The 26,264-nt window shown below is 41.4% G+C and overlaps 1 protein-coding gene and 1 long non-coding RNA gene across 3 annotated transcripts in view; one reads left to right on the forward strand and one right to left on the reverse strand.

Annotated features, from left to right (window-relative positions):
• MKLN1 (muskelin 1) overlaps positions 1-26,264 on the reverse strand; it is a 359,471-nt gene that overhangs the window by 185,819 nt on the left and 147,388 nt on the right. The window contains exon 1 of one of the 2 annotated variants that reach the window (XM_036863621.1): positions 5,919-6,068. The exons of the other annotated variant lie outside the window; for it this stretch is intronic. Within the exon in view, the coding sequence (XP_036719516.1) occupies positions 5,919-6,016 (98 nt within the window). The 5' untranslated portion in view covers positions 6,017-6,068. Of the gene's footprint in view, positions 1-5,918; positions 6,069-26,264 lie in introns of those variants that run through there. 2 annotated transcript variants of the gene reach the window in all.
• Positions 6,094-26,264, forward strand: part of LOC118900831 — a 31,673-nt gene continuing 11,502 nt past the window's right edge. The window contains exons 1-2 of the long non-coding RNA XR_005021234.1: positions 6,094-6,315; positions 10,621-10,667. This is a non-coding gene — a long non-coding RNA (uncharacterized LOC118900831). The remainder of the gene's footprint in view (positions 6,316-10,620; positions 10,668-26,264) is intronic.

Genomic DNA, 26,264 nt, shown 5'->3' on the forward strand with positions numbered 1-26,264 from the left:
AGGAACGTCACTTTTGAATTATGTAAGCACTCTCCAGACATCTCTAAGGACCCATCTGACCAAAACCACATTCTTAATCCCAAATTACTAAGGATAATACCAAAGTAAACCCAGGGTACATAGAAACAGAGTTCCCTACACAGACAGTAGGAAAATAAATTGATACCTTTAATCAAACAATTCAGCATCTCAGAACTCATCATAAATGAGTTCAAGATTTGTTTCTGTAAGGCAGAATGTCTCATTACTAATGAGACATTAGTATACTTGTCAAATTATATCACTTTTACTCCATGTTGTTCTAATGGCCGAAGAACAACAAAAACAAAACAAACCCAGAAAGACTAAATGTCCCAAAATAGGGGGCCGATTAAATAAAATGCCATAAAATCATTATATGGATTATAATGTATCCATAACAAGTGATAATGTAGAAAAATATTTAATAACATGAGGAAATATTTATCATATATTAAGAAGGAAAAAGACTACAGAACAGCAAACAGGACAATATCAAATTGGAAAATAGATATAGACACAACAGAATATCTGGAATGATATATATCACAGGATGATTAGTTATCTTTGGGTGGTGGGATTAAGGGTAATTTAAATTTTGCTTCTGTGGGTCTATATTTTGCAAATATTCCTCAAGTAACTTAGGGTGGGGTTTTTTTGGCAATTAGAAAAGATATATATTCACTTTTAAATGTGGAATTTTAGAATAGTTGAAATAGGTTCACCTCCTAACCTACTTGTCAAATTATATCACTTTTACTCTGAACCATGAATCACATATTCACAAAGGTACAGTTTTAATTACTGTCTGATTTTAAGTAATAAAGTAGACTAACAGGAAAAAGGTAAACACTTAAAAATGCATCCAATTTTACTATCTAAACTAATGAAGTCTTTCACTAACATGTAAACAAAAGAAGGATAGTTCTACAACAATAAAATTACCTGATGCATAAATATACTTTCAAAGGTCCTCCCAATTTTTATATTAATACATTAAAACCTTAAATGTTGAGATAAAATATATCTAAATATCTTTCCCTCTCTCCGTTCTCACCTTATAGCACTTTTTATCTGTATTCCCAATTAGGAACATATTACAGCCATGTAAAATACTGAAGCAGCAGTATTCTTTGATAACAGAAGTCAGGAGGTCCAAGATCAGAGTCCTATCTCCTACCCTTTCAACTCTTAGACCTGGACAATTTAACTTAACCTCTCTGAACCTCAGTTTCCCTAGCTGTAACAGAGAATGATAATATTTATCATAGAGTTTTTATAAATACGAAATCAAAAGAACACAAGCTAAGTCCTAAGCATGGTGCCTGACAAATAGAAGGTACCCAAGTGGTGGTTGTTACTAGAGGCACACGCAAGAGTTTTTAAGTCCGAGAACTTGCCAAGCCTCCTGAAAACTATATGACCTTGGGTAAGTTACTTAACCTATATGGACCTCAGTTTCCTCGTATGCAAAATAGATACAATACCTATCTTGCAGGTTTGTTGTAAGGATTAGGTAAAACTATATACAAAAATCATCTTGCACACAGTAGGTGCTCCATAAATTGTAGTTAGTATCACTATTAGCTAGAGCAATAAACATTTGAGTATAGAGATTAGCAGTTTATAAAATATTTTTACATATAAGAGTGCATGTAGGACTTCCCTGGTGGTGCAGTGGTTAAGAATCCGCCTGCCAATGCAGAGGACACGGGTTCGAGCCCTGGTCCGGGAAGATCCCACATGCCGCGAAGCAACTAAGCCCGTGCGCCACAACTACTGAGCCTGCACTCTAGAGCCCGCGAGCTACAACTATTGAGCCCACGTGCCACAACTACTGAAGCCCTCGCACCTAGAGCCCGTGCTCTGCAACAAGGAAAGCCACCACAATGAGAAGCCCGCACACTACAATGAAGAGTAGCCCCCTGCTCGCCGCAACTAGAGAAAGCCCGTGCACAGCAACGAAGACCAAACACAGCCAAAAATAAATTAATTAATTAATTTTAAAAAAAAAAGAGTGCATGTAATTCTAAGAATTAATCATCATTTAAATAGACACATTTCTCTTAATTCCCAAATTAGTTGTAAACTTCAGAAAAAAGTAAAATACAAGCAAACTTTTTTAAGCACACTTAAAAATAAAAGGCCACTTCATTAGTTTCAAAATAAAAATGTGTTATCTGTAACTTGATCTGCTTTAACATTTTTAAAGTCCAAATAAATCTAAAAGGGTTAGAAGGGAAAATGTTCTTTTCTGACTTTGAGAAGGAAAACGTTTTTTTAAGTCTGCAGGAAAAAAAAATAGAGATCTGAATTTTTCTTTTTTTCATGACTTCATGTCTTTCACAACTAAAATGTAAGTGCCTTTAACACAAGAACTCTTTCAAATCTCTGAATTCCTGTCTCTACCTTTGTGCAGAAGCAGAGCAGCTCTACAGTTAAGACCATAGAATCTGGAGTCAGACTACCTGGGTTCAAATCCTGATTCCATCCAGCAGTGTGACCTGAGGTAAGTTTTAACATCTCCCTGTCTCTTCAGCTGGAAAATGAAGATTCCTCATATAATTGTTTTGAGAATTAAATGAGATAATACACTTAAGTGTTCATAAGAGAGCCTAGCAAATGGAAGGCACATTATAAATGTTTCCCATTGTTGTTACTGCTTTATTATTATCCCCTCAAAATGCCTTGATCAGTGACTTGTAATCAATAAATATTTGCTATTCTGTAGATAATTTCAACAAAAGGCTTTACTTAAAATTACGCCTGTTTAAGAAGTACTTTAAGGACTTCCCTGGTGGCGCAGTGGTTAAGAATCCGCCTGCCAATGAAGGGGATACGGGTTCGATCTCTGGTCCTGGAAGATCCCACATGCCATGGAGCAACTAGGCCCTTGCGCCACAATTACCGAAGCCCGCGCCTAGAGCCTGTGCTCCACAACAAGAGAAGCCACCGCAAGAGAAGCCCGCGCACCGAAACGAAGCATAGACCCCGCTCGGCGCAACTAGAGAAAGCCCGTGCACAGCAACAAAGACCCAACGCAGCCAAAAATAAATTTAAAAAAAAAAAGTACTTTAACATGACTGTCGCTGCCAGTAAAGATACAGCAATTGCTGTTAGGATTTTAGGGCAAAACTAAGTAAAGTCAATCCCTTTCTCACACTTCCTATTATACAAAGTTATAACATCCTCACTTCCTAATAGAAGTTCAGTGCCATCCTTACTTGCAATTAGAAGTCCAGGCATGGCACACACCAATCCAGCAGACACAAAACTCTCAAACTCAAGCTCCATAATACTCAACTATACTCCTTTAAAGAAAAAGTTCAGATTACTCCTCTGTTATAATAGTTTAGTGCTTTAAAATAAAAACTATACTGGATAAGTGAACAGAATATTATAAAGACTAAAAACACTGTAAATGAAAGTGTTTGAGAGTTAAATATGCACTAAATACTAGTTTACAAATATACTTGAGAAAACCGTAACAACAGATTTCTCCTATTTCAAACGGCTGCCTTCTAACTCCAAAACTAGAATGCTGCCCACTTCAAATCTGGCGCCAGGATAACGAGACATAAGTCAAAGTAAAGTTGCCTCTTTATTCCTGTCCTGCCCCTAGGTTCATCAGAACTCTTTTTTGTTTGTTTGTTTGTTTTTTTAGATTCCATATATATGTGTTAGCGTACGGTATTTGTTTTTCTCTTTCTGACTTACTTCACTCTGTATGACAGACTCTAGGTCCATCCACCTCACTACAAATAACTCAATTTCATTTCTTTTTATGGCTGAGTAATATTCCATTGTATATATGTGCCACATCTTCTTTATCCATTCATCTGTCAATGGAGGACACGGGGAGGGGGAAGGGGAACCTGGGATGAAGTGAGAGAGTGGCATGGACATATATACACTACCAAACGTAAAACAGACAGCTAGTGGGAAGCAGCCGCATAGCACAGGGAGATCAGCTCGGTGCTTTGTGACCACCTAGAGGGGTGGGATGGGGGGGGTGGGAGGGAAACGCAAGAGGGAGGAGATATGGGGATACATGTATACATATAGCTGATTCACTTTGTTATACAGCAAAAACTAACACAACATTGTAAAGCAATTATACTCCGATAAAGATGTTAAAAAAAAAAGTAAAGTTGCCATCCCACTAAATCATTTCCTGCTTGAAATGTACTCTTTCTTTTTTATTCATAACTCGGATGGGACTTGTGATATCCAAGTCTCACCCCTACGACAGAAATTTAAGGAGTGAAACCCTGGAAGTAGTCTAACTTAAGACCAGGAAAATATCTCCAGAGTTATTAGATCAAACAATGCCCTTCCAGTTCCCAACTATCTGTAATCCTAACCTGGGTATAGAAAAATGTTGATTACCTTCAGACTCAACAACTTGTTAAGCCCTGAAAATCAGAAGTCAAGTACCTAGGGCCACATTTCAACTCCAGCTGAGGGCTAGAATGTTTACCTGGTTCACTCTCACATTAAAAGCTGGATGCCAGCATCAATCAGGGACACAGCCATACAGCCGCCATCAGCAGGCCACACAGGCCAGATTAGGCCACAGATCACCTGGCACCCGTCACTGAACCACATCCTACTGAAGGCCTGACTGCCAACCCTTGACCTGGAGAATAGGACAATGGGCTGGCAGTCAAGAGAGTTAGATTCTCCTGGTCACAGCTCCATTTTTAGATTTTTGACTGATTTGACCAGAGAAATCAAATTGGAGAAAATGTGAAGAATTTTTGAAATATAGGTGGAAAACTTTTGAGTATGCGTCACATATCTAGTCACTTTGTTCAGTAACAAAAATATATTATTTGTAACTTGTTTTGTTCATAAAATCATTCCTGGACTTGTAAAATGACGGTCCGGGGGACAGCTAGCACTTTTCTTCAGGGTCTGCACAGATCTTAAAACTCTACTAAGCCAGTTTCTCTATCAGTATGTAAAAGTGGAGTTCGATCTGCTCCTTCTCTCAGACATAAGCAAATACTGAATGAAAGTACTGTCAGCATTTCAGAAGCAATTTGCTACAGAAAAACGCACGGTTTTTCTGTAACGCACTGGAACTCTTTTTAACACCTAAATTGGGGATCCAGACCAAACGAGTGTTGGAAGTCAAATTCATTAAAGTCATACTTTTCTGTCTATATCTGAGTTTCCGGGCTGGGAAACTGGTCTGTGTCTACATAAATCCATGCTCTGAGCCATCATATAATGGAACTCCTCTGTAATGTCCCTCCTGCTCTCTCTCTATCCTTTTTCAGAACTACCAGCCGGAAAAGATACCCTCCGCAAATCCTACAACGTCTCCCCACTTGCACAGATAGGTTCCACAACTCCTCAGCCGTCGGTGACTTTTACCACTCCCCTGGAGCTAATCGCTTTTAATGACCACCACCCCCCTCCCCCAGGAACAGTCACTCTTCCTCAGCTTTACACTTTGTCCCGGCAGCAATCGACTGAACCGTCCCCCGTCTCCCACCACCTCGGACGCCCTTAGACATCTTCACCAGTTTGCCCGCCGTCCAGTCCCGAAAGCCCCAACTCCTGCTCCACCTCCCTGAGCCGCCCGCCCCCAAGCCCTTCTCAACCCCCAAACCCGGCCGCCGCATCACCTGGCTCCCCGTTGTCCTACGCGCCTCGGCCCCGCCACACACCTTGCCCCTTCCACCCGAATCTCGCACTCTGTATCCTAACCCCTCCCGGAGGCGGGGGCGGGCAACGCTCTCGGCGGCTGGACTGAGACTCCGGAGGCCGCGCGTCCCCTCTCACCAGGCCCTGCCTGGGCCTCTCGACGCGGCTGCCCTCCACGGCCCCCCTGGCCCAGCCGTGTTTACGCCGAGGAGTAGGGCAGCCCGAGCCCAGGGCCAGGCACTTACTCGGGAAGGTAGGTGGAGGAGAAGGAGCTCCACTTGTGTAGCGCGTAGGGCAGAAGCCGGCACTCGGGCGCCGCAGCAAGAGCCCCGCCAGCCGCCATCTTGTCAGCACCGTAGCGGCCGCCGCCGACCGCCAGCCGCGCCGGGAGGGGGAGGGGCGGGGCCTGCTCTTAAAGGAGCCACGGCCCGCCTGGGCCGTCAGCTCTCCCGGTCTCGCGTCGTTACTCCTGCGTGAAGCGGTGAGTCGCGCGCGGGTCGGCGACTCACTCTGGGGGTCTCCACCGCTGAACCCTCTTGAAAGACTGACTGGCGGAAACTGGGACTGGAGTGTGAGCATCTGAGGGGCTCTCCAGTGGGGCTTGGAGAGGAATGTCTCAAATGACTTTTCTTGAAAGCTGAGGTAAGGGGAAAGCCAAAAACATTATGAAAAAAATAAATTGTAGTTATGGGCCAGGAAGGGAAAATGAGAAGAAGTTGGAGAAGGGACGCCTTTGAGACTTTGGAAACCACTGCTCTCTCCAGTTTCTAAATTGTGTAAGGAAACAGCACTGAAGGGAATGGCAGTGGAATAGCTAATGGCCTTTCCTTCTGGAGTTGTCCTGGTTTTAAACGTCTTGTCCCCCCCCCCCCGCCCCGTTCCAGAGTCACATGGAGACAGGAAAAGGAAATGCTCGTGTGTCCTCTCGTCCTGTTCAGTTTTCAGTCTGTGATGCCCTTCGTTGTAAGCATTTGTTGTGAGCCCTCTCATACGCATCTCGCGCAATTGGTTTGCTCAGTCATGACATTCACCCACAGACCAGAAAAATCCTAAAGGAGTTGGGAAGCTGGGTGTCATCATTCTTACAGCTGGTAAATCTACCTACTTTTAACTGACTGATATTTAGCCCCCAAATTCTGAAAGAGCAAGGGACAGAGAGTTTCAAGAAAATGACCACAGAGGGAATAACAGCCCATGTGCTCTGAATGCCATATGGGCATCATACCAGCTCCTTATCTAAAAATGAACACTTGCTCTAAATATCTAGCAGCTTTAGATAATGTTCCCATCAAATACCTGTTGGTCAGCATTGTGCATGTTTATTCCTTGGCTTAGCCACTGCATTACCAAAGTACCCTTCTCTCGCTAAGTGGTTCTACCCCTGGAAGCCTGCACAGCGTCTTCATCTCCACCTGACCAACGGAAAAACTCAAGCAAAGGGTTTTTTTAGTGAATGACCAAGTGAGTTGAAACACCTCAGTCCTATAATTGTATTCTTTTTCCCGTTATAATCATTAACCTGCCCAAACTTCCTCAGATCCTTTCCTGACTTCCTGTTTCCACAGAGAAAAACTTAGTAGTAGCCTCCACTAGCATGTCAGATGGAGAATGCCAAATAGAAAGCCCACAATATGTTAACCTTTAAAATCACATGTGCTTTTTGTGTTCCAGCATGCTGGGAAAGTATTTGTTCCTTGAGGGAATGCTATAATCCCAGCAATGAAGTTAGGAGTCCAGAGACAGTGGAAGAGGCCAGAGAAGGCTGATTAGTTCCAAAGATGATTAGTGGTTATTTGGGGGGGGAAAGAGATACTTTTAAGGGGAAGAGATTAAGATGGTGACTCGGTTCAATTAGTTTGGGGCTCCAAATTTGCTAATTACACCTCTTACCCTAATGTAAGTCGAGTCCTTGTTCTTTTCCAGACACAGAATTATGGTCCCTGAGTGATCTTTTTTAGAAACACACATAAGTCAGTTCTTCCTAAGATGACTCTCTCGGACTTTCAGTGACTTTCTGTTCCCTTTGGGTAACACTGCAAGTCCTTAGCATAGGCCTTTCATATCCTGCCTTGATTACCTCTCTAGCTTCTCTCTTCTCTTTCTCCTCTGCACTCCCTACTCCAGCCACACTAAACTAACACACTGAATTGGCTCCTATAAATTCTGTGCTCTCTCTGGTCTCCAGGGCTTAGTCTAAACCAAGCCAGGAATACTCTCCCCCATTCTTCACCTGGCTAACTTCTGCTTGTTTTTCAGATTATTTCATTCTGGAAAATCAGTCCTCATCACCTATTTCGGGGTTAGGTGCCATTTTTTTTACATTTCCCTTGTCCCCCTGAGTTTCCTTCCTTATCTTAGCAAACATCACAATATATGTTTTCTAATTTTTTTTTTTTTTTTTTAGATTTTATTTATTTTTGGCTGCGTTGGGTCTTTGTTGCTGCGTGCAGACTTTCTCTAGTTGCGGCCATTGGGGGCTACTCTTCGTTGCGGTGCGTGGGCTTCTCATCGCGGTGGCTTCTCTTGTTGCGGAGCACAGGCTCTAGGCGCATGGGCTTCAGTAGCTGCAGCACGCGGGCTCAGTATTTGTGGCTCGCGGGCTCTAGAGCACAGGCTCAGTAGTTGTGGCTCACGGGCTCTAGAGCACAGGCTCAGTAGTTGTGGCTCGTGGGCTCTAGAGCGCAGGCTCAGTAGTTGTGGTGCACGGGCTTAGTTGCTCCACGGCATGTGGTCTCTTCCCAGACCAGGGCTTAAACCTGTGTCCCCTGCATTGGCAGGCAGATTCTTAACCACTGCGCCACCAGGGAAGTCCCACAATATATTTTTATTTCCTGTTTATTTCTCATTCTCTCTCCCTAAACTGTAACTCCCATGAAGGTAGGAGTCATGCATATCTTGTTCACAGTTGTATCCTTAGTCCTTTTAGAGTGTCTTGCATATAGTGGATGTTCAATAAATATTTACTGAAGAATGAATTAATTGTGCTAAAAGAGTACTTGGGTTGCAAAGGAAAAAAAATGCCAGAACTTCTCAGACGACAAAAATGTATCCCTGAGGTATGATTGCCACAGAGAATGTAAAGACCCAGGATAGCGTGGCTTTCCTGCAGCACAGATTTTACAAATGGTAAAATAATTTAAAGCATTCGTATGTTAACATAAATACAGATAGATATGTTAACATACAAATGCTTTAAATTCGTAGATATATTATGATACTGAACCCCAAATTTGTATAAATGTTAAGATAAAATAGAAGACTAAAGAAATTTTAAAATCTTCAGGAGTCTGCCGTACCTCAGATCTCCTACGGGTACACATTTACCTCCACTGCCTCTGGGGCATTGCCTTAGTCTATGGGGTTTATTGTAAGGATACATGGGGAAGGTCTGGAAACTGTCAGCAGCCATTTAATGTCTCTAGTTCCCCTACATTAATATATTGATGGCCTCATGGAGAACTGGACAATGGATCATCATTTTTCGGGGATCAACAGCTCTAGTAATCCAGTTATCTTGTCATCTAAAAGAAACCACCTTTTACTCTCTGATGATGTCTCAACATGCTTCTCCTAGTAAACACTTCCCAGAGAGAGTAACTGATTATATTCGGTTTGTCCCCATTCACTATCTTTTCCTGCAATAAAAGATTTATTGAGAGGCTGTGACATGCCAGGCCCTGTCCTAGATGCTAGGGAGGCAGGGACAAACAGAAAAGCCAGACAAGGGCCCTGCTTTCAGGGAGCTTACATTCTGGCAGGGCAACATATAATAAATATAATAAGTCAACTAGATAATTTTGGTCTGTGCATTTTAGGTGCTAGGAAGAGACTACACTGGAGTAATATTTAGATTGGATGGTAAAGGAAAGTGTCTCTAAGAAGGTAATATTTGCGCTGATACCTGTTCAGTGAAAAAGTGCCAACCATGCAAAGGCTGGACAAAAAACATTCTGGGAAGAGAGAATAAGCAAGTGCAATGGGCCTGAGGCAGGGAAGGGGTTGTTAAAGAAAAGAAAGAAGAGAGTGTGGTGGGAGCGTAGTGATGAAGAGGGAGACGGGAGTCAGAACAAGTAGGGCCCTAAGAGTCACGGTAAGGAGTCGTGACGTGGAAATGTGAAGGGGAGACCTGTGCGGGGATTCAAGCCAAGGAGTAGCGTGATCCATTTTACATTTTGTAAAGATCACTCTGCAAAACAGAAAATGGGTTGGAGAGAGGGAAGAGTGGAAGGGAGGAGACTCGACAGGAGGTTAAGCCAGGCAAGAAATGATGGTGGCTTGCACTAACAGGAGATGGAGAGGAATGGTTGAATTGGGCTGTATTTTGGAAGTAAAGTCAACTAGACTTGCTGATGAGGGAGGGAAGGCAGGAAGAAACGGAAAGAATTAAGGATAACTCCTGGGTTTTGTATTTGCACCACTGAGTAGCTAGTGGTGCTTTTATTGAAAGGGGAAGATTTGGGGTTAGAACAGTTTTGAGGTAGGAGAAATCAAGAATTCCGACTTCAATGTGGTATATAGGGGATACCTAATAGATATCCAGGTGATTGTCAAGCATCTGATATGGGGATCTATATTGGTCAGAGACTTATATCAAACCACCTCATAGGCATTTGACCTTCTTCATATATACCCAATCAGTGCTTTTTTTTTTTGGCTTACTCACTGATTCCTGGGTCAATCAGTTTTCCCCTAAACAGCAGAGTCAGCATAGCTCTGAGTATAGCAGCTCTAGAAAGAAGAAACCATCTGTGGCAGCCTTCTGCAGAAGGGGATCAAGGGGTACAGAACAGTCTAGTGAAAGAAACCCAGAGTATACTCAAAAATCTTGTTTGCAGTCCCAGTTCTGATACTTTTCTAGCTATGAGACTTGGGAAAGTCACTTAACTTCTCAGCGTCTCATTTTCCACAACTCTAAAGTGGTTTTAATAAAATCTGTCTACTTCACAGGGAGGTTTTGAAGATCAAGTGAAGGAAGAGGGCCTAGCTCGTCTACTGTAAGTTCTCATTTAATTCTCACAAAAACTCTGAGAAATATTATTATGCCCTTTTTCACAAATGAGAAATATAAGACTCAGAAAGGTTAAATAATTGTTTGTTATCTTTGGTTTGTCCCTCCAGATACATGGGAGGGAAGAGCGTGAGGTTGGGGTATCCCTTCCTCTGACTCCCTGCCTGTATACACAGTGGGCTGACTGGCCCTTTCAACCAAAGGTCACAAGTCCTCCCAAGTGGCCTCTCCACACTACTCTCTCTGGTTCTGGGTTCCAGTAACCACCCCCTCCCCTGCTCCCTGTGGTTTCCCAGTATGTTCTCACATCTTTATAAATAGTCCCTTTATTAAACCTCTCAAATTACCCAATTTGAGAATGCCATCTGTTTCCAGCTGGGACCCTAACTGTTACAGTAACTTATCCAAGGCAATATAGCTAGTCAGTAACAGAGCCAGAATCTCTCTGTTTCAAAAGCCCATCCTGTTGGATTGCATCCCATTCCTCTCAGGTGGGAACAGACTTAGTAAACTGCAAAGTGCTATTCAAATATAAGATATGGTCAAATAAAAAATTAAAAAAAAAAAGATATGGTCAAATAATAGTTAAAAAGCAAAGCAAATCCAGCCGATTTTATTTATTTCCAGGCAAAGGAACATACCAGTTGACTGAGGGGGAAAAGAAGGTGTTTTTAATTTTTAGGAAGGGGTATCATGGTGTGTTACACTAATTAAAGATTAAACAAATACTCTAAATAGGCTGGAATATATCCACAGCTTTGTACATGATTGCTTAAAACAAGCCCCATACTTCATTGGTCAGGAAAAAAAGTCCTCAGATAGGTCCTGTAAGGGTCTTGCTTTAGCTCATTCAAAGGATCATTCAAAGTTCATGGTTTCTTTAACAACTTCCAGCTGGTTAGGAGAGTTGACGCACAACGCAGTACTCAATGTGCTATGTCCTAGGCAAGTTCTGCTGTAAAAAGAAGAATTTCCCTTCACAATATTATTATGCAACAGATGAAGAAACTAATATCCAAATATGTCCGATGTCACATCTAAGGTCATTTGTACAACTGGGCTGTTTGCAGATCTGAATCTAGAACCCAAGTACCTAATTCTCAGTCACTTTTTTCCCTAACATAATTAATGGAAACTTTTTAGGTCTATACCTACATCATTCTTCTTTAAATCCTCTATAACTAGCACATAGTAAATACTCCAGAAATATTTCCTGAATTGAATCTCTTAGTTCCTCCTGAATTTCTTCTCACTCACTGTCTTATCCAGTTTAGGTTGTTATAACAAAAATACCATAGACTGGGTGGCTTAAACCACACACATTTATTTCTCACAGTTCTGGAGGCTGGGAAGTCCAAGATCAAGACATCAGTAGATTTGGTATCTGGTGAGGGCCCTCTTCCTTGTTTGTAGACAGCCAACTTCTTACTTTCACCCCTGGCCCCCAAAATGCATGTCCTCACAGACAAAATACATACAAAATACATACATAGTAACCCTAACCCATTCCATCCCAACAGCCCCAAATGTCTTAACTTATTCCAGCATCAACTCTAAAGTCTAGAGTCTCATCTAAATCAGATATGAGTGAGACTCATTCTGAGGCAAAATTCCTCTCTAGCTATGAACCTGTAAACCAAACAGACTAGGATAGACATTCCCATTTCAAAAGGGAGAAAGAGGAAAGAAGGAAGGAATAATGAATCCCAAGCAAGTCTAAAACCTAGCAAAGGAAACTCCATGAGATCTTAAGGCTAGAGAATAATCCCTTTGGCATGATGCTCTGCCTTCTGGACCCCCCTGGAGTAGTCCTGCCCCAGGAGCTCTGCCAGGCCAGAGACACACCCACCCAGGGCTCTACCAGGTGGTGGTCACAGCTTGTAGGCTCCAGGTGGCCTCACTCCCAGGACTTTGGTTGGAGGCTGTCTGGCCTGTTGAAACTGAGGTGATTCCTCCCCACACACCTCACCTTTTGAAACCCTGATTGCTGAATTGCCTTCAGTGTCATTCTTTCCTTGTCTTGAAGAATAGCTTATGTGCCAACTGAATAGCTCTGTGTAAAATCCAAGAAGTCCGTCAGTCATGCTTTCTCATTTTTAGTAGTATGGACAGGCTGAGAATTTTCCAGATCTTTAAGTTCTGGTTTCTTTTTGCTCAACAGTTCCAATTCATTTCTCTCTTCTTACATTTTGCTATGCAAGCAGTCAGGAGGAACCAAACAGCTCCTTCAACACTTTGCTTAGGAATCTCCTCAGCTAGATATCCAATTTCATCACTTGCAAGTTCTTACCTTCCACAAAATGCTAGAACATGAACATAATTCAGCCAAGTTTTCGACACTTTATAACAAGAATCATCTTGCCTCCACTTTCCAATAACATGTTCCTCTTTTCTGTCTGAGACCAAAATGGCCTTTATTGTCCATATTTCTACCAACATTCTGTTCATGGTTATTTTTATTTTCTGAGGAGATGGAAGCAGTCTCTCCAGCTCTCCTCTTTCTGAGATCTCACCAGAATTGCCTCTAGGAGTCCCTTCATAGCAATACTGACTTTGTGTAGCAGGCACCTCAGAAATCTTCCGCCTCTGCTCGTTACCCAGTTCCAAGGCTGCTTCCATAGTTTTAGGTGTTTGTTACAGCAGCACCGCCACTCCTACGTACCAATTTGTGTCTTAGTCAACTTGGACCGCTCTAACAAAAATATCATAAACTGGGCAGTTTAAACAACAGACATTTATTCCTCACACTATTCCTCAGGTGAACACTGAGACTAGCTTCAGGTATGAAGCTCAGGTCTGTCTTCTCCCAGAAGGTGGCAGCAGCAGCCTCAGCTTGCTGGAGAAATCAGAATTCATCCTTTTGCCTGTTGGCATCCAAACCTAGAAATTCCTGGTTCCAGAGACCACTTTATCCCTCCCTTGGTTTGCTGAGCTTGGTTGAAGCCAGGGCACAGGGAGTGCAGGAACTGGCAATGAATCCTCTCATAAGTGCCTAGTTTTTTTGTAAACACTTTGATCTGGGCTGTGACCTTGAAGCATGTGTGAAGGAGGACCAGGAAGTCTCTGGTCAGGGAAAAGAGCTTCAGAAAGAAACAAATAGTAACTTAAACACTTACATCCACACAGGCGTAAATCCAGAGGACCCCAGCTCACAGTTTGGTGCCACACAAAGAAACAGATTCTAGACCTGGCCTCCCAGCTACCAGCAACTGACCTTGTCATTGAATCTGTCAGAGCTGCAATTTCCTCTTCCACCAAGTGTGGACTAGATGATCTTTAAGCACCTGCTAATTTTTAAATTATGAGTTAGTATACTTCCATTTTTTGGATTAAGTAGGGTTGGGCCTTCACCCTTTCAGAGTTTTAAAAATCCCAGACACAAGAAAGCACTACTGGCTCCAAGTTAATCCCAGGTGAGCACAGATCCTGGCGAACACTGCCAGCTGCCTAGGCGGTGGGCAGGAATCCCAGGAAATGTCTGAACACCACACAGCTATGGATGAACTGTCAACTGCTGGGGGTTGCTTTGCAAATTACCACATCTAAACGAAGCTGACAAAATAATATTCCAAAAAGCAATTAACACTGATTCCTAGTGTATTTGGAACCAAAAGGCCTTTTGCGGAAAGTGAAAGTGGCTCAAAAAAGAAGTATCCCAGCCCTCTGGGTAGAAACGTTTGAAGTTAAGGGGATTCATCAAGTCAGAATCTTTCAGTGCATTTGTCCCATCACCACTGTCGGGGCTCAACCTGGTCTTTGTAAAGGAGGAGACAGAACTTGCTCCTCTCATTTTCCCCCTGCTTCGTCCTGCCTGCTCTCACTTTCATTGCCTGTACTGCTTAAACTTTCATCCATCCATTCAGTAAACACTTGTTGGGCACCTCCTATGTGCCAGGTGCTGGCATACACCTAGCTATTAAGGAGCTCACAACCAAGTAGTCAGATATTAAACAGGTTAATCCACAAAGCATTCAGAAAGAATTAGCCTATAAAATATAAGGTCATAATGATGGTCATAGTCGTGGTTAGCAGTAGCATTATCTCCGTAAGGCCAAAGGCCAAATACCGTATTTCCTTATTAAAGCTATCTCCAGAACATAGTAGAATCATCTAGAGATAATCCCATAGGTCTAAAGGCGTTGGCTCCTGTGGGTTTTCTTTCTATTTCACGTGAAAGTCATCCTGTTAGGATCCCTTCCTAGGTTAGAAAGCTTTGGCTCCAGAAGGACACTGTAAATGGAAATATAACTATGTTACCTGGCATGAAAGGATGGGGCTGATTGGGGACGTCCAGCTTCCTCTACCTTTTCTTTTTTTTAATACATTTATTTATTTATTTTATTTTTGGCTGCGTTGGGTCTGTTGTTGCGTGCTGGCTTTCTCTAGTTGCAGTGAGCGGGGGCTACTCTTCGTTGCAGTGAGCGGGGGCTACTCTTCGTTGCAGTGCACGGGCTTCTCATAGTGGTGGCTTGTCTTTGTTGTGGAGCACAGGCTGTAGGCACACAGGCTTCAATAGCTGCGGCATGCGGGGGCTCAGTAGTTGTGGCTCGCGAGCTCTAGAGCGCAGGCTCAGTAGTTGTGGCTCACAGGCTTAGTTGCTCCGCGGCATGTGGGATCTTCCCGGACCAGGGCTCGAACCCGTGTCCCCTGCATTGGCAGGTGGATTCTTTGCCACTGTGCCACCAGGGAAGTCCCTACCTTTTCTCCTTAAGAATATTAACATAGGTGATGGGCAGGTTAAATAAGTTCTAGTGTTACTGAAACAAAGAGAACTGGACAGAGGGAACTGGGGAATAACAGAAATAAGAGAACATGGTGATAGCAAATTCTAGGTGGCTGCACACTAGAAAAGAGAACCCGAACAAGCCAAAAAGTAAGGGAGCACAGGGATGTCCAGCGGGACAAGGGACTGAACTGAGCTATATCATAGAACAAATGAGCAGAAAAGAAGCAAACTATTTCTCCTGGTTCCCCATCTGAGATCCATCTGAGGATATCAACTGAAGTTTGTCTTCAAAGAGACACCAGCTGTTGGAATCAGGTCAAAGTATTTATCAAATGTAAATTTTTATAGAGACTTTCTTACCATGTTGATCATTTTGATTTATTTTCTTCCAGTATATTTCCAAATAAGTTCAAAATGATCTCCTTCTCCCCCCACTTCCACAACCAATTTTTAGCAATGCCACTTACTAAATATATAGTACAAAGTTTGAGAACCTCTGGCCTTTGGCCTAATTTTATCTGATTTATTGTTGGAGACACTGCTCTCATAGCCCAAAAAATAACCAGCCTTACAATGGGATTCTCTGATGAGCACATTTCTATGGTTGAGAACTTTTTCCCCTTAAATCTTAGGAGAGTGGCAGGCAAGAAGCTGCCTATAACTGACAGCTGAGCTCTCCTCCTCCCTTTGGAATTTCTCCTGAGAAGTCAGTCTCCAAAAATCAGATACTGCAATGGCAGCTAGCTTGGACATCCACTTTGTAACGTTTCCATTTCAACTTTCCCACCTTATCCACCAGGTCTACAATTAAAATGATTTTAGTGCTTAGAGTTGTGAACAATAGTGAATCAGCATTTCAAAGAGAATTGGTAACAGGTGATGGTGGTATAAATGCCACATTCTAGAGGTCCCACATTCATTTTAAAAACAAATCTAAATGCTTTTTTCAAAACCCCCTACACTACTCAGTCTGTCGTCCCCTTTGTTTATTCATCTTTCTCCTCCCCTTCCTCTCTCTTCCTGCCTAGCTATCTCCTTCACCTGTTCTCCCACCTTATTACTGTCTTTCTGTCTTATTCCTCTTACCCCTTGTTTATCTGTCTTGGCCCTCTGCATCTTCCTGTTCCTTCTCCATCTGATTCCATTTTTTTTACTCTGTACTGTCTCCTGCTTACCCACAACACATACTTCTCTCCTCTATTTCACCATCTTTCCCACTCCTGGCTCCTTAGTTGACTACGCTATAGAACAAAACCATTGTCAGCTATTTATAATTATTAAATAAGATATTTTGTTAATTTTAAAAGCAGATAAGTTCTGAAAATGCTATATTTTTTTCCTCCAAGGAGAAAAAAATTCTTGCTCACGGTTAGCAGTCCTTACATGCTAACTATAATAATTATTTTTCTTATAACTTCCTGTGTTGGCCCCGGATTACTTTTTTCTTGTAGTTCGGTGACCCTCAATAGAAAAATGGTTCTCTGTTCTTCAATAATCCTGACAACAGCAGCTGACATCAATGTAGAAAGAAAAGCAAGCTAAAAACAGTAGTTGAGTGTATGCATCCTGAATTGCATATTCAGTTGCAAAATCATCATCATCATTATTATTATAATTGCAGAGGGGAGGCATTTAAATAATTGTTCAAAGTGTCTTCTTGAGGAAATAACTAAATCAGGGCCAGCTGTCACAAACCAACCTACAATAATAATCCCGTATGTGCATCTTCAGTATTCATGGCAACTGTTCAATAACAAATTTAAGCATTCATCTAATGTCCTTAAACAACCTAGAAAATAACAAACAAACCTTGATCAGACCCAGTGTCTCACTTGGTAGTGACCTGTGTTTTTAAGCAGTGTCCCAGAACAACCTTAGAGTCATAAACCACAAAAGAAAAAAATGCACCATCTATTCAATGGCAAACTGGGGCGGGGGTGGGTGGGTGGGCCCAGCATCCACCTGCTATGTTACAGCAATAAATCTAGGCACACAAGTAGAGTGGAAATCAGGTAGGTACATCAGCAGAGAAATATCCACAAAGGTAGACATGTTTTATTGACTTGAAATTTGTAAACAAATGGGAACTGTGAGAAAAGAGGGATGGTTTTTTTAGTTTACTTGTGAAATCACCCAAAAGTATTTGAGATTTTTCTCTTCCTAAGATACAGCTATGAAATGACTAATAGGAATTAAGTGAGCCTGCACCAGGAACTGAATGTGCCACTTCACTGGGAACAGAAAATGTTCCCCTGATAGAGGCTGTCCTCTCAGATTAGTACCTGGGGTGTTTTAAAAAGAGACTCAGCCAGTCGCAAATGTGGAGCATTTATAAAGAGCAAGAATCATCCAAATGCCTTTGCAAATTTTCCCCATATCTTAGTACTTTTGAGTCATGTTTATATCTTAACTTGTACGTTCCTGAAAAAACTCAGGAGAGAGGGAGAAAGAAAATTTCCTGTCACACTGTTTTTTTCTTGCTGGCTATGGTGGCTTTCCAACAGGAGTCTTGCTAATGGCTTGGCCTGAGCAATTTTAGAAAGGTGAATGACCCAAGACGGCCTAAGAAAGTTGCTAACTGCTCTGATCCAGCCTAACTAGGTTCTAAAAATCATATACCTAGTTGCAGTGGTTCAATACTATTTGCATATTTGCATCCCCAGCTAAAATCAACTTGCCTATACACGGCCTCATCCTGTTTCAGTAATTTAAATATTTTCTACAGAAGTATCAGAAGGGGCACTGATTGACATTTTAAAAGTTGTTTCAAGGCGCAATCTGTGTATGTTTTTTTAATTGTAAAAGTAAAACACCACCATAATGAAAATAAATTCGAACTTCAAAAAGGCTTAAAATGGAAAGAAAAATCTTTCCACTTTTATCCCAAGGTAAGCACTGTTAACTATTTCTTGTATATTTTTTCCACATAGGGATATATAATATATATACACCATTTTTCCACAAAGCAGATCATATACTATACAGTGTCCTATTGTGAGATAATAGAAAATAAATACATTGAACTGTGTATTTTAGGAGCTCTGTGCCACAGTTCCAGCACAGAGCTCCTAAAACCCTTGTAAAGCCTAAGTGATAAGAACACTGGGAGCATCTTTTGTTCTAATATTTGGTCTTTGACCCTGCTTCCTGACACAGAGTTTCTAAATCTCTGAATTTCCTGGGGGTTTGTAGCCTCTTTTGTTCTAGTGAGGTGAGCGATTGGATGGCTCCTCGATGAGGGCTGGCCCCAGAAAGACCAAGCCAGGATTAGAAGCTTGGAATTTTCAGCCCCACCACCCATTCTCCAGAGAGGGAAAAAGGAATAGCAATAGTATTAATAATCGATCATGTCTATGTGATGAAGCCTCTATAAAAATCCCAGGGGCTTCCCTGATGGCACAGTGGTTAAGAATCCGCCTGCCAATGTAGGGGACATGGGTTCGAGCCCTGGTCCGGGAAGATCCCACATGCCACGGAGCAACTAAGCCCATGGGCCACAACTACTGAAGCCTGCACTCTAGAGCCCGCGTGCCACAACTACTGAGCCCACGTGCCACAACTACTGAAGCCTGCGTACCTAGAGCCTGTGCTCTGCAACGAGAAGCCACCGCAATGAGAAGCCCGCACACTGCAACAAAGAGTAGCCCCTGCTCGCCACAACTAGAGAAACCCCACGCGCAGCAACAAAGACCCAATGCAGCCAAAAATAAAAATAAATAAATAACTTTAAAAAAATCCCAATAGTATGGGGTTTGGAGAGCTTCCAGATAGGTGAACACAATCACGTAATTGGAGGGTGAAGCACTCCTGCCCTCGGACCCTCCGAGACTTTGCCCTGTGTATCTCTTCATCTGGCTGTTCATCCGTATCCTTTACGTTGCACTTTATTAGATAATAAACTGATAAACATAGTGTTTCTCTGAGTTCTGTGAGCTGTTTTAGCAAACAATTCAATCCAAGGGGTAGGAAGTCATGGGACCCTCCAGTTTGTAGCCAAGTCAGACAGAAGTTGTGGGTGAGCTGGGAACCTACTACTTGAGACTGGCATCTGAAGTGGCAGGGGGTGGCAATCTTGTGGGACTGAGCCCTTAACCTGTGGGATAGTGTCCAGGTAGATAGTGTCAAGATTGAATTAAATTGTAGGACACCCAGCTGATGTCACAGAGAATAGCTTGGTTTGGGGAAAACTCCCATATCTGGTGTCAGAAATGTTGTAAGTGTGGTAGTGTGAGAGTGAAGGAGAGACACACAGGAGGAAGAGTGAGTTTTTCCTAAACACCTATACCTTGCTTTATTCATTTAATAATATTCAGAAGTATTTCCATGTCAGCATATGTAGATCTTCCGAGATCTTTTAATCATTGGATGTGCCATAATTTATTTAACCATTGCCCCATTGATGAACATTTAAATCATTTCCACTTGTTATGATAAACAGTGTTTCCATGAACATCTTTATATGTGTCATTGGGAATTTGTATGGCTCTATCTTAGGATAAATTCCTATAAATGAAATTGCTGGGTCAAAATATATATATATATATATATATATATATATATATATATATATATATATATATATATATATATATTTAAAAATCAGGTTAGATGTCGCCAAATTGTAATCTCCAAATAGCTGTTCCATTTCTGTCAACAGTATGAGTTCACTTATACCCTTGTCAAAACTGAGTTTTATCAAACTTTCAACCTTTTGTCAATCTGATAGATAAAAATGGTATCACATTGTTACGATTTGCATTTTTCTAAGCACTAATGAAGTTGTATTTTTTCCCACGTAGTTCTTGCCATTCTTATTTTCTTTATGAAATATCTGTTCATATTCTTTGCCCTTTTTTCTGTTTATTTTTTTCCTTGTAAAACTGCAAGATCTCTTTATATAATAAACACTTTTTCTGTTGGGTTACAACTAATTTTTTTCTTCTGTGCCATTTGTCTTTTAGCTCAGTTTATGGTATTTTCTTGTTGTTGTTGTCATATTTGTTTTTACCATTAAAAAGTTTTAAGTGTTTTACACTAAAGCATTTATCAGCATTTTCCTTTTTGGTTTCTGAGTTTTGTCTATGTTTTAAATATTAGCTCTCTTACAAGATGGGTCTCTTTACAGTTGCCTAAACTTTAATGCACCAGGGCATGATTTGAATTTCACTACATCATAGGTACAGGTTCAAAAATTTAGATTTTACTTTGGAAAAACTTACAAAGTGAAGGTCTTTAAGAGAAGGGAGGGCTGAGAGACCCTTTCCTCTTAGTGTCCCTGGCTGACCTGTTGGCCTTACAGAATGGTCTTCTAGAGAAGGGAATTCTGCCCCTCCTTTGGTCTCCTTCTAGTATACAGCAAGTTTGAGAGTAGCCTTATCAGTGAAAGGAATAACCAGACTGTCTTGGCACCAGGCAGCCTGGATTTTGGTGCCAGCCGTTTACCAAAGTTGTCTGGGAAACACACACAAGCTGCCCACCACCTAGACTTTTGGTTCCATGGGATGTTACACAAGAGAAAGGAAGCCAGTGGTCCCATGAGAAGCTGAGCTTGTGTACAGTTCCTCAGGCTAGGAGAAGCCCCCTTCCTCAGCTTCAACCCCTCATGCCCTGGTTTGAGCTAACTCATTGTCCAGGCAACACAAAATGAGCACCCAGATTCATTTAGAACAAGCCTGCTCTTTGTATCATATTAAGTCAGTAAAGAGTCAGGCAGTGGAGGTGATACTAACACTTTTCACCCTCAACGTTTTATTTAGAAAAATTTCAAACCTACAAAGCTTAAAAGAATGATACAATAAATGCCCGTATACTCTTCATCTAGATTCACAAATTGTTAACATTTTGTCACCTTTGATTTATCTCTCTAAAAATACATTTTTATCCATTGAAGCATTTGAAAGTAAGTTGAATACTTTATGAAGTTTCACTCAGATTAATTAAGCGTACATCTCCTAAGGATAAAGGCATTCTCCTACATAACTGCAATACTATTTTTAGATCTGGGAAAATTAATGATTCAATATCTTTAATTCCACATTCAAATTCTTATAATCATCCAAAATGTCTTTTATAAACATCTTTTTTTGTTTGATCCAAGATCTTAACAAGGTCCATACATTGCATTTGATTCTGTCTCTCAAGTCCAGTGCCCCAAGGTGGACATTTAGCAATGCCTGGAGATATTTTTGATTGTCATAACTATGGGTGCTACCGGCATCAAGTGGACAGAGGCCAGGGATGCTACTAAACATCCTAAAATACACAGGACAACCCCCCACAACAAAGAAATATTTATTCCAAAATGTCAGTCAGTGCTGAGATTGAAAACCCTTGTTCTAGTCTACCTAGGACAGTCTCCTCACTTTCTTGTTGTTTTTCATGATACTGACTTGTAGTATTCAGACCAGTTGTAACGTAGAATGTTCCACACTCTAGGTTTTTCTGATTCTTTCCTCATGATTAGTTTTCCATTTAAACATATTTAGCAAGGATATAACATAGATCATTGTAACAGTTAGTTACTACCGCATAGCAACCCACCCCCAAACTCAGTGGCATAGGTAGTTCAGCTGATCTGGGCTGGGCTGGGCTCAGCTGATTTTGGTTAGACTCATTCATGGATCTGCAGGCATTTGACAGATTGACTGGGGGCTGCTGGTCTAAGATGACCTTAGCTGGGATGACTGGGCCTAGCCCCATTCATCTGTCACACTTAGCAGGCTAGCACTGGCCTGTTCTCATGGAAGAGGCAAGGGTCTGAAAGAGAGTGGAAGTGTGCAAGGTCTTTTGAGGCTTAGAACTGGCACTCTATCACTTCAATGGCATTATGTTGGCCAAAGAAGGTAACAAAGCCAGCCTAGACTCAAGTGGTAGAGAAATAAACTCTACCTCTTCATGGGAGTTGCTGCAAAGTCACATTGCAAGGGATGTGCCTGTTGCACTCAGTTTATCAAATTGATATTGTGTACATTGTGTACCTCTAATTGCATGATATCAGGAGGTATATACGTCAGGTTGTCCCACTGGTAGTGATGTTAAGTTTGATACTCGATGTTAAGTTTGATACTCGATTAAGTGGTAACTGACAGAGTTCTCCTTTGGACAGCTCTATTTTTCATATATGCAAGGTGATACTTTGGTGCACTGTGTCTATCCTGCTTGCCATTGTATTAGTTTCCTAGGGCTGCTATAACAAAGTACCCACAAATTGGCTAGCTTAAACCAACAGGAATTTATTCTCACAGTCTGGAGACTAGAAGTATGAAAACAATGTGTTGGTATGCTCCCTCTGAAACCTTAGGGGAGAATTCTTCCTTGCCTCTTCCAGTTTCTGTTAGCCCAGACATTCCTTGGCTTGTAGCTGCAGCACTTCAATTCAGCCTCCATCTTCACATGGCATTCTCCATATGTATCTGTATCTTCACATGACTATCTTCTTACAAGGACACCAGCCATATTGGATTAGGATCCCACCCTTCTGCAGTATGACCTCATCTTAACTAATTACATCTGCAATGAACCTATTTCCAAATAAGATCACATTCTGGGAGCCTGGGGGGGAGGCTCCATTTTTTGAGAAACATAATTCAACCCTTGACACCCATCAACCCTTCACCAAAAGGTTTTATCATCCACTGATAGTCCTTGATTGAATCAGTTATTACATTGAAGATTGTACAACAGTGTTTCTCTTAAGCCTCATCATTTATTCAACGTTTATTAGCTGACATTTTTCTGTAAAGAAGGTTTAGTTTTCCTGTTTCTCCCCTATCTCTTCTTTCCTCCCTCCCACTTTTTAAATCACTTTCAATGTGTGACTTTTTCTTTTTTTACAACCATCATTTTTATACAACCATACAAACAATATTTTGGTGATCGAATTGTCTCAGATTTGGCTAATTAGAGCCCATAAAGTCAACTCTTAACAAATAAAAGTACAATATTTAAACTTGTATTAAATTTTAAATTCTTCTTTTTTAAAATGTGGCTACTCCCACTAATCTATCCCATAGGACCTACTTCTGATGTCCAAATAAATCGGGGCTCATATTTTTCTCCGTGGAGAGGCTATATGATTGTTCTCCATGGGAAAAGTCTCATCATTATTCCCAAAGTATAACCATTTTAAAAAGCTGTCATTTATTGAGTGCCTTGCTTTACATATGTTATTTTCATTGTCATAATAACTGTGCCTTAGTGATGTTACTACATATTACAAATGAGAAATCTGAGGTTCAAAGTGAGATACTAGAAAGAGCATGGATTTTGCAAGCTCGTCGTTTGAATGCTGGCTCTATTGCCTATTAGGTATGTGATCTGGGGCCTCTGTAGGCCTTGGTTTGTTTATCTATACTATGGGGATGATGATATTTTACTCACAGATTTGACCCAGCAGCTCATCTAACCTAGAGCAGGTGTTTATTAGTTCTCTTCTTTCCATATCCTGATGATAGGCCATGACTTCTAGGTCATGTTGGATAAATGACTGTGCCACAGAGTCCACTGGCAATTAATCAGGAGTTGATCAATTTTATTAATTCAGAATATGGTCATTACTTATTAGATAGCTTTACCTAAGTTCCAGCTAAAGTTTACCTTTAAATATCTTTGGGGGGGGGGAATACAATTTCTTAAATAATATTGTGGGAAGGAGATCATATCTATATCATAACTTAAGAGAACAACTTTGGGGGAGATCTTTTGCATTTGCATAGGAATCTTATTTACAAATCAGTTTCATTTACAAATCAATTTTCAAACTATGTAGGCTCAACTTTCTTTTTGAAAACAGTGCATTCGTTCATTCCACAAATAGTATTGAGCATCTACTATGGCCCATGCAATGGTCTAGGCATTTGGGATACATCAAAGAATAAAATAAATATTTCTGCCCTTGTTTACCTTCGATTTGGGGGAGATAGGTGAAAAACAAATAAATTTGAAAATTGTACAGAGTATTAAAAGTAGGTAAGTGCTAATGAGAAAAATAAAGCAGGGGTGTACAGGAGGGGATTGCTATGTTAAGTAGGGTTGTCATCATTTAAAAGGTGAGAGCTGAGCGAAGACTTGAAGGAGGTGAGGAAATTGGGCATGTGGCCATCTGGGAGAACAACAAATGCAAAGGTCCTGAGCAGGAGTGCGCTTGGCCTGCTGGAGGCACAGTAAAGAGGCCAGTGCGGCCAGAGTGCAGTGAATGAGAGGAAGTATTTTATGCAGCTAACACTTAGATAGCCCTTACTCGTAGCACTATGTTAAGCACTTAAAAATATTAACTAATCCTCAACAACTATGTGATGTGGGTACTGTTTTTTCTCTTTTCCAGATGAGGAAACTGAGGCACAGGAGGGTTAAATAACTGCCTCCAAATCACATAACTAGCAAATGATAGAGGTGCAACTGGAGCTCAGGTAGTAGGTCTCTAGAGACTTTTGGTGCTCTTGAGTACCCAAGTATGCTATCCTGCCTCCTGGTTCCTAAGAGGTGAGGTCCAATAACTGGAGACTAGATCCCCTAGGTCATTAAAGGCCATTGAGGATTTGAATTTTTATTCTGAGTGATACAGGTTTTGAACAAAAGAGTGATATGTCTGTTTTTGTCGTCGTTCCAGGAATTTCTGAAGTAGTTACCTACTTTAGGTATGTGTTACTCTGGGCATTTAATATGCCTATGTAAAGTCAAAAGGATTTCAATTTATGGGAAGAAAGAAATTTTGATATGTATAATTTAGAGATGATGTCCCATCAAATACCATTTGTGTAAGAGTGATCTCTTCTGTTTTTAAAGTCTTACAGGAACCTCTTTATTGTGTGGATCTAGCAATACTTATGTATTTGGCTGTGCTTTCTTGGGGCACCAAGGCAAAATTTTGACCAAAAAGCTTTGTTTTTCTATTTTGAAGGGAAAAAAAATGTATAGGAGCAAATGGTTATTTAAGATATGTCCTATCTACATACCAAAGGTGATGGGTTAGTGGTGCTGCCTTCGGGGACTTAATGGGTCAGCACCCTGTAAGGGGCCACCCACCTTCTTTGGGGCTTCATGACCTCAAGTGTGGAGGACTCTAGAGGCAACTGCCCCTGAGAGTAACTACAGGACGCAGGCTCGAGCCACCCAACCTGCTCAAGATAGATTTAGGAGCAGCACATGGCAGAGTCAGCCTGGAGAAAAGAAAGCATTGGGAAGTTTACACAGTCATCCAAGAATGATATTAATGGTGGTAATTGCCATAATGTATTTAGCATTTACTGTATGCCTAGCGTCATGCCAAATGCTTTACAAACATGAGCTATATAGTATCATCATCCCCATGTTGTGCATAAAGAAGCTAAGGCTTAAAGGGATTAAGTAAATTGCCTAAAATCATATACAGCTGTGACTTAAGCGCAGCTCTGCCTGTCTCCAAAGCCCATGTTCATACTCATTTATTCTATGCTGTGTAGGAATATAATTCTCTATGGTTATTCCTTCTGTAACCCTCAGAACACTATCTTCCTGGAGGTGGTTCTGTCTCTGCCACTACTGCAACTGACTTGCTTTGTTTGGGCACATGTAGTCCTGCTACCTGGGGCTGGAGCTTATCTACCACTTTCCCAGCCTGGCCTTCCCCCTGATTGCCACTGAGCAACTAGGCTCATCAGCAACACTCCATGAATTTCTGGCTTCTCTCTCTACTCCCCAACTAGGACTGAAGGCTATACCATAGAGCACTGGCTGTGGCTTGCTAAGAAACTAACAATGGGAACATATGATGACATAATGTAGAAGTATGAGGAAAGAAACTACTGGTGTGGTAAATTTTGATCAGTGGGAAATAGGAGATGGGAGAGAACCATGAAGATGGATTACTTTTCCTTTCTC

This window comes from Balaenoptera musculus, chromosome 9, assembly GCF_009873245.2.
Source record: "Balaenoptera musculus isolate JJ_BM4_2016_0621 chromosome 9, mBalMus1.pri.v3, whole genome shotgun sequence".
Classification (NCBI taxonomy): Eukaryota; Metazoa; Chordata; class Mammalia; order Artiodactyla; family Balaenopteridae; genus Balaenoptera; species Balaenoptera musculus.